General features: G+C 36.9%; 1 protein-coding gene across 1 annotated transcript; it reads right to left on the reverse strand.

The window, feature by feature from the left end:
- Positions 1–2,285: 2,285 nt before the first annotated feature.
- LOC117343155 lies at positions 2,286–6,706 on the reverse strand. The gene is made up of 6 exons (XM_033905479.1): positions 6,613–6,706; positions 4,514–4,637; positions 3,819–3,905; positions 3,482–3,616; positions 2,868–2,936; positions 2,286–2,493 (listed from the first exon to the last, which is right to left on the reverse strand). Exons 1-6 carry the CDS (start codon positions 6,638–6,640, stop codon positions 2,448–2,450), a joined length of 489 nt encoding a protein of 162 aa, XP_033761370.1. The 5' UTR covers positions 6,641–6,706; the 3' UTR covers positions 2,286–2,447.
- Between the last annotated feature and the right edge of the window lie 10,626 nt (positions 6,707–17,332).

The following is a 17,332-nucleotide window of genomic DNA, read 5'->3' on the forward strand; positions in this document are numbered from 1 at the left end:
ACACATGCTTGGAATCTTCATCACGCAAGCGCTTATCCTTAGGGATGTGTAAAACCCGCGGAATTTAAAATTATTTAAATAGCACAAGGAATTAAAAATGCTAGTTTAGATTAATACTTTAATTTTGCTTGTAACAAGCATTTTCATTGGCTCAAAAAATTATGTTATCATCTCATAACATAAATAATGACTGTGACGTCAGCGGAGTAATCGTTGTTCACGGGATTTTGTATTTATCGATGTGTTTTTAAATATTTGGAGCAAAATAAATATGTTAAACTTAATGAAAATGTTTCTTACCGTTGTTAATTAAATTATAAGGGTTAACTGTAATATGTTTTTACGTTATTGAGCAATAACACAAAAAACTGGGGTGTACTCTTTTCATAAACCGCTTCGGGGTTTATTCAGAGTACACCCCAGTTTTTTGTGTTCTTGCTCAATAACGTAAAAAAATATTACAGTTAACCCTTAATTATCATGATTTTTTTATACTCGAACACCGCGAATTTTTTGAAAGACAAAACGTCATTTGAAAAAGCATTTTAAAATCGAAGATTTAGATTAGAATTAGTAAACGTCGACTTTTTCAACTGTGAGTTGTTTTTTTTCGTCAAATATCTCTTGGTGCTCGAATAGACCACAGGGGTTCATTACAAATGAAAGCATATATTAGATGGGTTGCATATATGTACATACTTACCGAGTAATGGACGCTTAAAGAAGGAAAAACCCTCAGACGTCATGTTATTTAGTTTTGACGTCATGAAAATTACGAAGATTTTTGGCACCATAATGTACTTTCTGGACTACTTCCAAATAATCACTTTTGTTCCTTTTTCATCGGAACAGGTGCTTCCTAGATGAAAGCTAATAAGAGATGACTGGATTGTATATATATAGTTGGGACAAAGGAGTATGGAGTATATAGTGGAGACAGAGGTCGTTATGTTACCGCTCGGAGGAGGTAGAACATTATATAATTACAGAACTATAAAGAACAACAGGTCATGTTCCAGGTATACAAACTTAAGCTGATATACTGTGACATCTGCCAGTAGCTTTTAACACCTTTTCTAGCGACTCACTTTGATGAATTTTAGCATCTGTCCCTAGCAGTTTTTAATCCATAAAACCACTCTCTTTTATTAATATCGTATTGACCGACTAGCGGCCATTATTTTAACACTAGGCTCTAAGGAACTGTAGCTGCAATGTCTTAAGGTTTTTTAGGCAGTGAATATTTTAGTTGCCAATGGTGACCGACTTGTTTGTGATTTTACTCCATCCTCCAAATATGGGAATAATGATCTACCAGGATGGCTTTTAAGCAAAATACAGGTTCTCCGGGGATTCATCTGAATGGAACGGAGAGAAAGCACTAAAAACAAGACAAGATGGTTCGTCATGCGCAGTGTTAGCACCAACTGTCCACAAATACTCCGGTTAAATCCTCAGACCGGACTATAAATATACCTAGGGTATATTTTGAGGTCATTGTGTATATATGAGCTACATCATAAGACATTATTGTATAATTTTATTATAACTTCAGAAATTTTACTTGTTAATCAGATATGTTATCCAGCTCCCAGGGATCATCATCGAATACTTCACTGCTTGCTATGTTTGACTATTGGTCTAGATCAGCCATATACATGTAAGGTGTGTATTCCGTCGTGTGGTTTACAAATTTTCTTACGTTAGAGTGCCAGAGAATATTTAAATTTGTTGGACATAATGTAAAGAGGCGTCAATTTATCAAAGATATATTGTTATTAGTCAAAGCAATGAATTCTTCAGTTGCGGACAAAATGGCGCCGATATTGGAACTCTGCCTCCTAAAATAATAAAAGACTTTATCTGGACCCTGTACAGTTTGAGCGAGGTCAGCAAAGTATAGCTGGGTGTCCCCATGGCGTCGACGTTCCACCTCAAAGCTTACATGTAACTTCTCTTGAGAGAAGATTTTGGAAAGTTTCATTGGAGGCTGGAACTAATGTTACATCAGAAAATGTATAGACATTGTTTGTATTCATTATTTATAAAATGACGTTAGATAACTAATTTTGGATTAAACCGTTTCGACGTCAAATCTAAAGTCGGGATTACTTTCGAAATTTGTTCACCTTCGCAAATGTTTAACCCCAGAACAGTATGCTTTTTCAAAACTGTGAATGTCACAACCCCGTGGGAAGGGATTGTGGTTTACCGTAGTTTATGTTTGAGAGTTATACTTTAATGTATATTTTGTTGAAAATAAAAAGCAAATAAGGACTCAAAAGCAATGATAATAAACAAAATTTATCAAAAATAAATGAAATTCTACAATGAATTTCACACATCAGATTTCTCGCGTTCATGATGAATAATCTCCTTGCTGCTGTTTACCAGGAACCATGTCTGTCCATCTGTCCGTGGTATGTACCATCTGTCCGTTCGTCTCTTTACAGCAATTCTTCCAGATTTTCAAACACCGCTCTCGCTACCACCCTGAAATAAGACGATATTCAACTTTATTTTCCTTGTGACGGACGAAGAGAGACAAGTCTTAATAAATAGTGGATCAAGAGATATCTTCACAAGAAATACGTATCGAACTGATAGATCCGGACGATTTTTGCCAATTACATCTCAATGTTTTCAGTAGTATTGTCAGTATTATTAGTAAACCGGGGAAAATATCACATTGTAGCCCAATTTAAAAAAAATCTTAATATTAATACTGTGCCTTATGACAAACTTATATTATCCGGATCAAACTCCCATTTCTGTTTGTGGCAATTGATTTTTTGATAAACGTCCATATATTGAATGTCTATTATTTCCTCGTTCTTTCGTAAGTCAAACAGACTAGTCCTACTCACATCATGCCTAGAGGTCCCTGGGATCCGTTTCCTGATATCGTGGACTGGAAAGTCTTTATTCCAATCACCCTGTGAGAAAAAAATTACTTTAGTACAAAATGGACTTCTCCAGCTTTTCCGTCATTTGATGGACGAACGGAAAATCTCGGAAATAAACAACTAGCCCGAGTTTCCTCTGACCCTGACCAGAGGAAAATCAGGCTATCAAGCAACACAAGGAAAATCTCAGGGATTGACAATATATGTATATGAAGCTAACATGTCGATTGGGATTACTTCTTCATAATGAAATACAAATATAATTGAATGACTGACGTTATTTGATTGTTTTGTTAATATTACAATTTCTTCTGATGAAAAGCTGTACGTTACGACAGAAACATCAACGAAGAGCACTTTCTAACCCACTGAGAGAAGAATGAAGTAAACAAATAATTTCTGAACAATTATTAAAATTTCACATCTCCCCATCTCCAAACTGTTAAATCAATATTTAAGTAATTTGACCCTCGTGAAATCTCGGTCGATTCCGTCAAGACCCGGAATCAAGCTTGACGGAATTGACCGATGTAGTCCATCCCTCCCATAGTGCTTTGCGGTACCAGCATACTTACTTTTGACAAGTATTGGGGACAGTATCTACAACGACACGGGGTCCCAGATATCGAACAGTGTATGGCGGACACACGCGGTCGGTTGATGTCAAGTTTTCGGGCCTTCTATATGTCACAACCGGGAGGTAGAATCCTCTGTTTTACAGAATACAAAAAACAAAATAATTTCAGGATTACTTGCCTTTACGATAAATTTGATCGTTTTGTTTGCTGAAAGCACACTTAAAAACAACATTTTGAAATGTCAGAAGATTATTTTTTGTTAAATTCACTAAGAAAAAGGTATTTCAACTTAATTGAAAAAAAAACTGTTTTTGGTTTAATTATGTTAACTTACCTCGCAGGTGTAAATACGTCACTTCCGGTGTTTGGCACATTAACATTCGAATCACTGTGCCTGGTAACGTATTGTGTACCAACGACCCTGGATTTACAATGGAACGAATATGTTTCATTATTTCAATGAAATAAAGATTTCGTTAAAAGACATTTATTTTCGATTTGTATTTTGTACAATAATGTGATTGATTATATCCGATATATTTTGCACATGTCAGGGACGAATGTAAAGGTAAAAGAAATTGATATCTGTCGATATTTGATCATTTCACGTTTCAGAGAAAGAATCTATAATGAAATAAATGTATACCGATATCTTAACAAATACATATTGAAATAAAAAAGTAAACTATAGTTTAAGTTAGATTTTGCATTGCAGAAAGCGTTGAAATTGTCAATATTATGAAACATGATGGACTCCAGAAAATAATTGTTAACCCCCAAAAAGCAACCCTCAAACCAAATATCAGAACCCTGGTGCAACTACAATGGACTTTACTGATGCCTTGCAACACTTTTTCCAAAACCAGCGCTGATGCCGCACCGAGGTGACAAACATAAGCTTCCTCTCTCTTAGAGAGGCGAGCTAAAACCACATCTACAATACACATCATCGGTAGGGGATGAGCAGAAACTTCTTTTTTTTATTTACTTTTGGTATATTTTAATTTCCATCAAACTTGGTTAACTCACATGTCACACTCGTCGTCAAGAGTTATGACCAAATTCTCGCTTTCGTAACGAGACAGAAACTCGGGACACATCGGCGCTCGCTGAAATTGCTGGCACTGAACGGCAGCAATGGCAAGGGAGACAACTGCAACATAAAGTCAAAATATTTTATGACCATTCGACATTTAGTATTAACCATGTAACGATGTGTCGACGATAATGATAGGAAGGTTTTGTGACAGGCAAATGAATTAAATTTTGCCCGTACTTGTATGTTACGAATTACAAAAATCGTGCGTTTGGTATTTCAGACGATTTGTACATGTACACCTGTAGATCCGTATCAGATGCCCAAGTGGAAGCCTCATACGTTTTAAAAATATCTGACATCTGTAATGATACACTAGTATTGCAATAGGTGAAAATGGCTTTACCAGGTTGACACAGAAATTAAATTAATAAATAAAATAGATTTTAATGTGAAGCTAAAAGCGGAGATCGGTAAATCTTAGGAAATAAAGTATTTTTATATTAGATATAAGTCTGTGGGTAATGTTATGTAATTTAAAAAAAAAAAAAAAAAACGAAAATTCCAATCACTCCATTTCAGTAATCCCAGTAATGTATGATGTGTTCATGCATCCACGTTCTATATTTAGCACAAATATGCCTGTCAAATATGACCTTACGTGGAAATAATGACAAAAAAATGTACATATTATCGAACGACACATGCTATCGGTAAAAATGTGACTATTGTTTTGGAACTAGGAATGCCCGTCGCGTTATTTTGAATTGTCAACACTATAATGGAAAAAAAAACGACAGTTACGTCAAACAACCTGACACCAAGGGCATGTTCGCTTTTGCGGAAGAACCAGTTCGTTTGTTTTTTAATGTAATATTTCAGGTATATATCTTGACGGACATACAGTACAGATATTAATACAGGCCTTTAGAGTCTTTGTCAAAGCTCGTCTGAAAACAACAAAAAATCACCAGGTCCGTCGGTGCGTCCATATTTCATAGACAAACAACTCTGGTCCAACCAGTAAAAACGGCCCAAGGTACTACTTCAACTAGGTAGCCATCCACCTCTGGGTCGCGAGTTCGAAACCCACGTGGGGCAGTTGCCTGGTACTGACCATAGACCGGTGGTTTTCTCTGGGTTCTCCGGATTTCCTCCACCTCCAAAATCTGGCACGTCCTTAAATGACCATGGGCGTTAATAGTGTAGGACGTTAAACAAAATAAACCAAACCAAAAGTCTGTTTTTTTGTGTGCTGACGCAAACTGTTATATGGCGCCCGTCATAAGCTTCCCGCCGACGGGCCCCGTGTTATCCCCTAACGTTGTTTGAGTACCTGGAAGGCATGCGGTGTTAGGCAATAGTCATTACTGTATACGGTACCTGGTAATGTTCGCCAAATGTTATTTTCGCCATTGAGCAACCAAAACAAAAAACAAAAAAACAATTTCGCCCTGTTTTAGATTCGCCCTAAACTGTATTAAAGAAATGTCCTTTATAAAATCGGAAAATTCCATTCGGAGCTTCCAAACAGTTGCACTCTGGATTTATCGACGAGTACTCAGATGTGAAAACAATCGGAACACCTCGCCTCCGTCTGCGGTCTAGTTTCGGAGAAAATGACGAGGGGTTCCGATTGATGTGAAAAGTAATCAGGTGTGAAATAAAGAACGTTTACCTGTGTTCAGATAATTTAGCCCCTATTGATTCAAATAGTACCAGGCATGCATGAGTGATTTTAGGCAAACAAAAAGAATGGTATGTTCACCGTGCCGTGACTAAATCACTGACCAGTATTAAAGCGATTTTCAAATGTCATTTTATGGGGAACCCATTTTATTACCGACACAGAATTGGTTATAAGGGTCGCGCCAATAGATGCTGGATAAAAAGGTTTCACAATCATTTATGTATTAATGATAAAAAGTGGCAATGGTTTTCAGATTGTCTAAAAAATTTTAAAATGTTAACAGTTTTGAATACAAGTTTAAGACGTAGTGCAATATAATCATATGTCATTTTATAACCTGTACGCTACCGGTAAATGCAGTTCATTGAAAAAAAAAATGCTAATAGAATTGTCTATACTTACAGATATATGTAGATATGATGGAGTTCATTTTGCTGTTAAGCGGCAGGTCCTGTGCTGTCCGTTGTTGGTTCCAGTAATGGATACAAATGGTAAAGCCAACAAGATGACGCCGATGACGTCGAATCAACTTTAGCCAATCAGATAGCACAGGGCGTGTCAGTCAAGCAAAACAAGAGGCACCGACGGGAGACTTGTATCTTCTATGGGCATTATACAACATCATTTAATTGCAATCATGCATCTATTCTGTCCCCCCTCCCCCCTTTAAAAAAAAAAAAATTCCAAACACATATATCATAATTAACAATCAATAATTGTAATATAACATCCCTCACACTACCGTCATCATCATTTAACGATCATCATCATCATCATCATCGTCGTCGTCGTCGTCAGTACTCATCATCACCATCATATCATCATCATCATCATCATCATCATCATCATCATCATCATCATCATCATCATCATCAGTCACCATCCATAAAACTCACAATCATCCATATTCTGTCCAGTTTTGATATTTCTATTTGGCACAAGCGAGGTTGTTTTCCAATAAGGGGAAAGCTAACTCAATAAGGCAAAAAAAAAAAAAAAAAATCATCAAATAGTAGTTTTATATAGATAACACAAGCCAATGCAAACCACCATTAATAAAACTCACAATTATACATATTCTGTCCAGAGAATGAGTGGTGCTTCCATATATAGCGGTACATAAGATGGCATATAGTTTTTCATCCATCCCTCATTACTTCCCCTTGCCATGCTGTTTCAGATCCCGACTGGACACTTTGGAAAGCACAACCGGAAGATTAAAATAAGTTTAATAATTTATTAACAAAACACGTTTAAATGGTACAGCACAACAGAGACATATATACTGTATATATGTCTCTGAGCACAATAAGGGGAAAGGCACTGGATGAGATTTAACATTATAAAATTCCCAAAACTTACGACATGTAAAATAAGCGGCAAATCCTATAAAAACTAGTAAATTTGATAGCAAAAATCGAGAAGGAAATGGTAATCAATAAATATGATCCAATCAAATACTGTAAAAAGGAGTAACAAATAATCTAAACTAGTCTATAAATAAACTTCCGTAACATCCATCGAAAGACATAGCTAATATACCCAACCTCAACTCGTTAACCATATCAAGGGAAGCAATCCATACATGTACAAAATAAACCCTGCTATGGCGCCGGGTACTAAAATATTGTTTAATTATTAAGGGTTAATTACGGTCCTTTACCTAAATAAAGTAACGTCACGAGACATTAGAAACTTTAAATTATATATATATAATATATACGTTTACTTATTTTTACCCCAACTGGTCCCATACCTTTTCTAACTGAAGACCGTATCCCCCCCCCCCCGGAGAGTCACGTGACAAAATGATACCTACAAGTGCTGTCAAGAGTTCAGAGATTCAACTATAATGAATTCACTCTAATTTTACCATTACACTTATATTTGAAGAATAATAATAACTAGAAAAATGTGCTAGGCATGCCCTAAACCTAATATACACATTTGTCATCCCATATTTACACCTGTCCAGACATGCGCAGTCTACACCCCCGTATTTCGGGCTGTACCATGGCCAGCTAATGCCAATGAACGAGAGCCTGTGCCCCTGTGTCCAAGGAGACAGACGTCACGCTAGCCAGACACTGTATTCATCTAACTGCACGTGCGGTCATGGACGGTATATATACTAATTGTCCCATAGCAGCTAGTGCAAAACCAAAGTTCCTAAAAAACAGTTCTGACTTCCATTTCCGTTGCAGACAGTTGACATTCGTCCTGTTATTAGCAATAAGAAGATTTCTGAGTTGTCTACAAACCGCGATAAACACAGTAAAAACTCAAAGTTTTAGGTGATAATCCACCCTTAATACCTATTACTTCTATAATATTATGGAAGTAAAGAGAATTTGGTTATAAGACTATTTGTGTACGAGAACATATACAGAATGAAGATTATCATATGTCCTTTCCATCTGGTGACAATATATCTGGTAAAATTGCGTTGATGTGACCATGCAACTCGACACAATTTGTTAAAACTTTTCAAACGTCATTACAAGAAAAAATAGAATAAGGTTGAAAATGTACAAAGTGAAGATTATCTTTCCATCTGAAGGCAATTCATCATGTAAACAATACTTCGATTGTTTTATTACAAATTGCGTTGATGTGCACATGCAACTCGACGCAATTTGTAATGACTTTTCAAAAGTCATAATAAGTAATAAATAAGTATTTTTCAAATAGAATTAGGTTAAAATATGTACAGAATAATGATTATCTTTCCATCTGATGACAATTCATTCTGTAAAAAAAAAAGACTTTGACATTTTTATTACAAATTGGGTCGTTATTACAAATTGAGTAGTGATAATGCCCCCATACCGGTGACTCCTGCAGTAGAGACGAAGGTCGACAGTGCAGAAAGGAATATTTAAATTTGTTATTAACTGATGTGTCCTACAAACCTTGCAACGCTGATCTTACTGTACGCTGAACAAGGAAGTGAAATGGATACCTCCACGTTGTCCTTATAAATCACTACAGCATGTACGATTAATAATGGTCTTGTTAAAAACACCGAAAACGTCTGTCAGTCAGAATGGTATTGAATACCAATGTCAGCTTTTTAAGTTCCCCTTACAATACTACCAAAGTTTGGAACGAGACGCACAAGTTGGTTAAGGTATTTGTTGACCTTATGTAATACTGATATTGCTAAAACTGCTCGATCTGTTTTTTCTCTCTTTTCTTATAAAGCTTAAATCAATTGAATAGATTGTACCGATATGGCTTTGAAAAAAGAACAAATGAGATTTTAAAAAAATGAAGCCACCTTTTAAATTTGGAACAGTGGATACAATTCAAAAGAGAAAAACCCCAAACAAAAAAAACCGCAATATGGATTGAGTTTGGAAGCCATACCTTCAAGCAGACTATTAACATACTCGTGGGAACAAACTGTGTCCCTCTGTTGGTTGACTTAGGTCTGTTTTTGTACGAGACTGAATATATTGAATTGCGTATCACAGCATGTAACAGAGACCTTGCAAATTATTTCAGTTTCATCTATGTACATGTAGGTATATGGACATGTGTTAGCTTAGAATAACAAAACTTTATTGTCGGTAGGATTATGTATCACGTAGAACTTGATATCGACGAATCAGTCGTAAAGGCCAAGTGGTCGCGTCGGTGAGTCAAGGTTAAGTGTAAAGAATTCGAAGCTGGAAAAGCTTTGTTTTCCCTTTATAACAAAAATATTCATTTTCAAAAGGTGTGTTAATGGGTATTTGTGGTATCTATTTTTCTGCTTCATTGTTTTTGTTTTTGTTTTCTTTTGTTTTCTGTTTCTATTTTCCCTTCCCTTTTGTTTCCCATTTAACATTCCATTATATAATGCTGTCATCCTTTCTGGCAACATGAACTACACAAGTATTGACACAGACAACGTTCAATGAGATGCTCAAACGACCAAGAATATTCGAATTTTAAATGTTAGTAATCAAAATATGTAAATAGTCTATAACCTTAACTAATTAATATTTATATTTCCACTTAATTCAGACTCAATTAACCTACCACAGTTAACTCAAGTCATTTTTCAATGAACTATATCAAGTCCGGCGTAGGAATACATTTGTCGAGCTTGGACTATATTTTTTTTAATTCCTTTTTAAAAGTGATCATATTTTATATGAAATAAATTCCATTAAAAATAATATTTGTTTTAATTCGTTATTAAGTTTGTTCATGAAAGAAATCCTGAAAGTAATAACCATATGTAGACGAAGAGTGATGACGCACATTTCGGTAAGTTCCGTGGTAGACTTGCACAAGTCCCTATTTGTAAAGGACAAGATATTATACAAAAATATCAAAAAAATATAAATATAAGGATTGAACAAAGTTATGTTGAGGTGTATGGGGGTATAAAACTCAATAGGTCTTGAGACAAATTTATTATGAACTTATTTTTTTAATTTTTTTTTTTTTTTTTTTTTTAATTTTGCCTGTTTGTATAGGCACATTGAGTGTATGACTCAGAAAACCTGATATTATTTCATTGTACTGTATTAAGTCATTACGATGTTTTAAAGACCCTGTCACTGTCCAAATATCTTTAATGTATTACCGTAGCCAGTTAGTCCACAATGTGTACATGTTCGTTACGTACTCGAAGCACCGAAACATATACATACACGCACAAATAGGATCACCTACTTTGTGTATCCCACGAAAACGTCAACGCGACATGTTGGTAGAGGAGGACGACGATAACATTTCTTCGGGACGCAATTAATTATTTTCCCACTTTGAATTCGCAAACAAGCAAAAACAAAAAACAAAAACAAAAAAAACAAAAAAACAACAAACAAAAACAAGAAAAAAAAAATAACAAAAAACAACCCAACCCCCCCCAAAAAAACCCCATAAAAACCAATAAAAAAAAATTGAAGCTGAAACTTTTAGAGGAGATGATTCGATATCCACGGACAAGTTCCCATTCTAACGACACTGTGACAGATGTCGACCACTGAGGGACAAGTTTGATGGTAGGCATAATGGTTTCTATGGAAACACATACTGTGTTTCCCTGCGCGGTATGAAGTCAGGCGTGTTCAATGCTTGTTGATATATTAAGTTGTTCAGTTGTCACTACCAGAGTTCGTTCTCATTTTGAGAATATGACTTGACCAGGATTTGACCTGGATTTGTGTGGCGGTTGTCGTCGACGAAGTGGAAAGACGCTTGCCCTTCTGAAACCTTCAAACGTCTCACTGCCATTCTTGTTAGTATTTGACCTCCGTTCTATCGATTGTTTTTATTACAATTACGGTTTCGTTATCGTGTCTGTATTCTGTTTTGTGCCGTTGGCCCAATACCTACTGATATATTTGATTACTTACCAATATATCATCTGTATTGCATGAACATTGGATTGGGCATTGGTAAGTCTGGATATAGGACGTTTGATGTATTCGAAATACAAATTGTAGATAACAAATGACCAAGGTGATACCAACATCTAAGCAAAATCGTCAAATCCTACTCAATAAAAAACGATTTCAAAATACAAAGGGCATATTCATTTACAGGTGTACAAGCAGAAACAAAAAGACAACTTGTCCCTGCAGGGTCCATTGACCCTCGCCATGCAGATAAAGGTCAATTCAGGTAATATCGAGTATTTAAATATGAACCGCATTGCTGGCAACGACTAGCGAATTCGCAAAATTTCATATCGCACAAGAAATTATCTCCCAAGGAGATCAGGAGGACGTTTATTAGAAAAAATTCCTGTTATAAATCCTGGTTTAGCCTCCTTCCTGGTAGAAGTAGTTTGTAGTTTGTCTGTCCACCAATTAAACATCGCATAAAATATAACGAGCATGATCGGATAACAAAGAATGTAATTAAGCAATCAATCAAACCAATTATATTTTATTAAGATTCCTATGTTTATGGATACATAATGTGTATTTGAGGCACAATTATATAAAAAAAAAACAATATTAACATTCAGCCATTTGATGGCTTAGGAGACATTATAGATCATATAAATGAATTCCATCTCCTGAAAAAATTATGATAAGGAAAAAATAATACGTTTGTTACTAGAATACCTTATGGTGGGAGAAATACGAGAGTTGCTGGACCAATCCCTACCGACGGATCACACAACCCCCACCATTGAATTCTAAATAAATTTTACCGATACAAGTATTATCGGATAACAAAGAATGTCATTAAAAAATAGATGTACGATACTTCTATAGACACACACCAGGAAGTCCACAGCTGACTAATTAGAATATGTTGGCAATAAACCCAAGTAAACAACAAACAAAGAAAACAGGTTAACAACGTTGTAAACAAATCGACTTATACATTAATGGTCATGTGTATATCTTACACCGCTAATTGTCTTCGATCACGAAACTCGAAAAGTTACCTAACTAACCGATAAAATTGATACCGTTATGTTCATTATTAAAGATAAATGATTTTACATCCAGACCAATACTTATACGGAAGTACATCTCACCGGGTATCGCAGGCATGTGCTAATGCACGTGACGCGTGACACGTGCAACGTGATGTTGGCGTTCGTGATCGGACAGAGAAGGACATAATAATACAAACTTTGATACATGTATTTTTTTTTCTCAACAATATAACCTGCTCAGTGAGTGTTGATAGTAGTTGTCCAGCTATATATCAGCATTGCAGAAGCACCACTTGCGGTGCAATATTTGGTTTTGATAAATAACTGGGCCAGAAATATGGCATGAAGAAGATCTTAACAGTTGTCTTTTCTTCCTAATGTCTCCTTTGACATTGCGTTCGAAGCACAGGAAGAAGTTTTTAGGTTTTATCCCATGGGACATTTACACCCTACAATAAACCGGATATATCATACATCACCACAACAAACCGGATATATCATACACCACCACAACAAACCGGATATATCATACATCACCACAACAAACCGGATATATATCATACACCACCACAACAAACCGGATATATCATACACCACAACAACAAACCGGATATATCATACACCACCACAACAAACCGGATATATCACACACCACAACAACAAACCGGATATATCATACACCACAACAAACCGGATATATCATACACCACAACAAACCGGATATATCATACACCACCACCACAACAAACCGGATATATCATACACCACCACAACAAACCGGATATATCATACACCACCACAACAAACCGGGTATATCATACACCACCACATCAAACCGGATATATCATACATCACCACAACAAACCGGATATATCATACACCACCACAACAAACCGGATATATCATACATCACCACAACAAACCGGATATATCATACACCACCACAACAAACCGGATATATCATACACCACCACATCAAACCGGATATATCATACATCACCACAACAAACCGGATATATCATACACCACCACAACAAACCGGATATATCATACATCACCACAACAAACCGGATATATCATACACCACCACAACAAACCGGATATATCATACATCACCACAACAAACCGGATATATCATACACCACCACAACAACCCGGATATATGATACACCACCACAACAAACCGGATATATCACACACCACCACAACAAACCGGATATATCATACACCACAACAAACCGGATATATCATACACCACCACAACAAACCGGATATATCATACACCACCACAACAAACCGGATATATCATACACCACCACAACAAACCGGATATATCATACACCACCACAACAAACCGGATATATCATACATCACCACAACAACAAACCGGATATATCATACATCACCACAACAACAAACCGGATATATCATACACCACCACAACACACCGGATATATCATACATCACCACAACAACAAACCGGATATATCATACACCACCACAACAAACCGGATATATCATACACCACAACAAACCGGATATATCATACACCACCACAACAAACCGGATATATCATACTCCACCACAATAAACCTGATATATCATACACCACAACAACAAACGGGATATATCATACACCACCACAACAAACCGGATATATCATACACCACCACATCAAACCGGATATATCATACACCACCACAAACCGTGTATATCATACATCACCACAACACACCGGATATATCATACACCACCACAACAAACCGGATATATCATACACCACCACAACAAACCGGATATATCATACACCACCACCACAAACCGGATATATCATACACTACCACAACAAACCGGATATATCACACATCACCACAACAAACCGGATATATCATACACCACCACAACACACCGGATATATCATACACCACCACAAACCGGACATATCATACACCACCACCACAAACCGGATATATCATACACCACCACAACAAACCGGATATATCATACACCACCACAACCGGATATATCATACACCACCACAAACCGGATATATCATACACCCACCACAGCAAACCGGAATATATCATACACCACCACAAACCGGATATATCATACACCACAACAACACACCGGATATATCATACACCACCACAAACCGGATATATCATACACCACACAAACGGATATATCATACACCACAACAAACCGGATATATCATACACCACCACAACAAACCGGATATATCATACACCACCACAACAAACCGGATATATCATACACCACAACAAACCGGATATATCATACACCACCACAACAAACCGGATATATCATACACCACCACCACAACAAACCGGATATATCATACACCACAACAACAAACCGGATATATCATACACCACCACAACAAACCGGATATATCATACACCACCACAACAAACCGGATATATCATACACCACAACAAACCGGATATATCATACACAACCACAACAAACCGGATATATCATACACCACCACAACAAACCGGATATATCATACACCACCACAACAAACCGGATATATCATACACCACAACGAACCGGATTTATCATACACCACCACAACAAACCGGATATATCATACACCACAACAACAAACCGGATATATCATACACCACAACAAACCGGATATATCATTCACCACCACAACAAACCGGATATATCATACACCACCACAACAAACCGGATATATCATACACCACAACAAACCGGATATATCATACACCACCACAACAAACCGGATATATCATACACCACCACAACAAACCGGATATATCATACACCACCACAACAAACCGGATATATCATACACCACCACAACAAACCGGATATATCATACATCACCACAACAACAAACCGGATATATCATACATCACCACAACAACAAACCGGATATATCATACACCACCACAACACACCGGATATATCATACATCACCACAACAACAAACCGGATATATCATACAACACCACAACAACCGGATATATCATACACCACAACAAACCGGATATATCATACACCACCACAACAAACCGGATATATCAAACACCACAACAACAAACCGGATATATCATACACCACCACAACAAACCGGATATATCATACACCACAACAAACCGGATATATCATACACCACAACAACAAACGGGATATATCATACACCACCACAACAAACCGGATATATCATACACCACCACAACAAACCGGATATATCATACACCACCACAAACCGTGTATATCATACATCACCACAACACACCGGATATATCATACACCACAACAACAAACCGGATATATCATACACCACCACAACAAACCGGATATATCATACACCACAACAACAAACCGGATATATCATACACCACAACAAACCGGATATATCATTCACCACCACAACAAACCGGATATATCATACACCACCACAACAAACCGGATATATCATACACCACAACAAACCGGATATATCATACACCACCACAACAAACCGGATATATCATACATCACCACAACAACAAACCGGATATATCATACATCACCACAACAACAAACCGGATATATCATACACCACCACAACACACCGGATATATCATACATCACCACAACAACAAACCGGATATATCATACACCACCACAACAAACCGGATATATCATACACCACAACAAACCGGATATATCATACACCACCACAACAAACCGGATATATCAAACACCACAACAACAAACCGGATATATCATACACCACCACAACAAACCGGATATATCATACTCCACCACAATAAACCTGATATATCATACACCACAACAACAAACGGGATATATCATACACCACCACAACAAACCGGATATATCATACACCACCACAACAAACCGGATATATCATACACCACCACAAACCGTGTATATCATACATCACCACAACACACCGGATATATCATACACCACAACAACAAACCGGATATATCATACACCACAACAAACCGGATATATCATACACCACCACAACAAACCGGATATATCATACACCACCACCACAAACCGGATATATCATACACTACCACAACAAACCGGATATATCACACATCACCACAACAAACCGGATATATCATACACCACCACAACACACCGGATATATCATACACCACCACAAACCGGACATATCATACACCACCACCACAAACCGGATATATCATACACCACCACAACAAACCGGATATATCATACACCACCACAAACCGGATATATCATACACCACCACAAACCGGATATATCATACACCACCACAGCAAACCGGAATATATCATACACCACCACAAACCGGATATATCATACACCACAACAACACACCGGATATATCATACACCACCACAAACCGGATATATCATACACCACCACAAACCGGATATATCATACACCACAACAAACCGGATATATCATACACAACCACAACAAACCGGATATATATCATACACCACCACAACAAACCGGATATATCATACACCACCACAACAAACCGGATATATCATACACCACAACGAACCGGATATATCATACACCACCACAACAAACCGGATATATCATACACCACAACAACAAACCGGATATATCATACACCACAACAAACCGGATATATCATTCACCACCACAACAAACCGGATATATCATACACCACCACAACAAACCGGATATATCATA

This window comes from Pecten maximus, chromosome 15, assembly GCF_902652985.1.
Source record: "Pecten maximus chromosome 15, xPecMax1.1, whole genome shotgun sequence".
Taxonomy (NCBI): domain Eukaryota; kingdom Metazoa; phylum Mollusca; class Bivalvia; order Pectinida; family Pectinidae; genus Pecten; species Pecten maximus.

Coding starts and splice junctions, on each gene's coding strand:
- LOC117343155 (XM_033905479.1), bottom strand. CDS start 6,640: ATGAACTCCATCATATCTACATATATCT. Junction 4,638..6,612: donor CATCATATCTACATATATCT/GTAAGTATAGAC, acceptor TTTATGTTGCAG/TTGTCTCCCTTGCCATTGCT. Junction 3,617..3,818: donor GACGTATTTACACCTGCGAG/GTAAGTTAACAT, acceptor TCTGTAAAACAG/AGGATTCTACCTCCCGGTTG.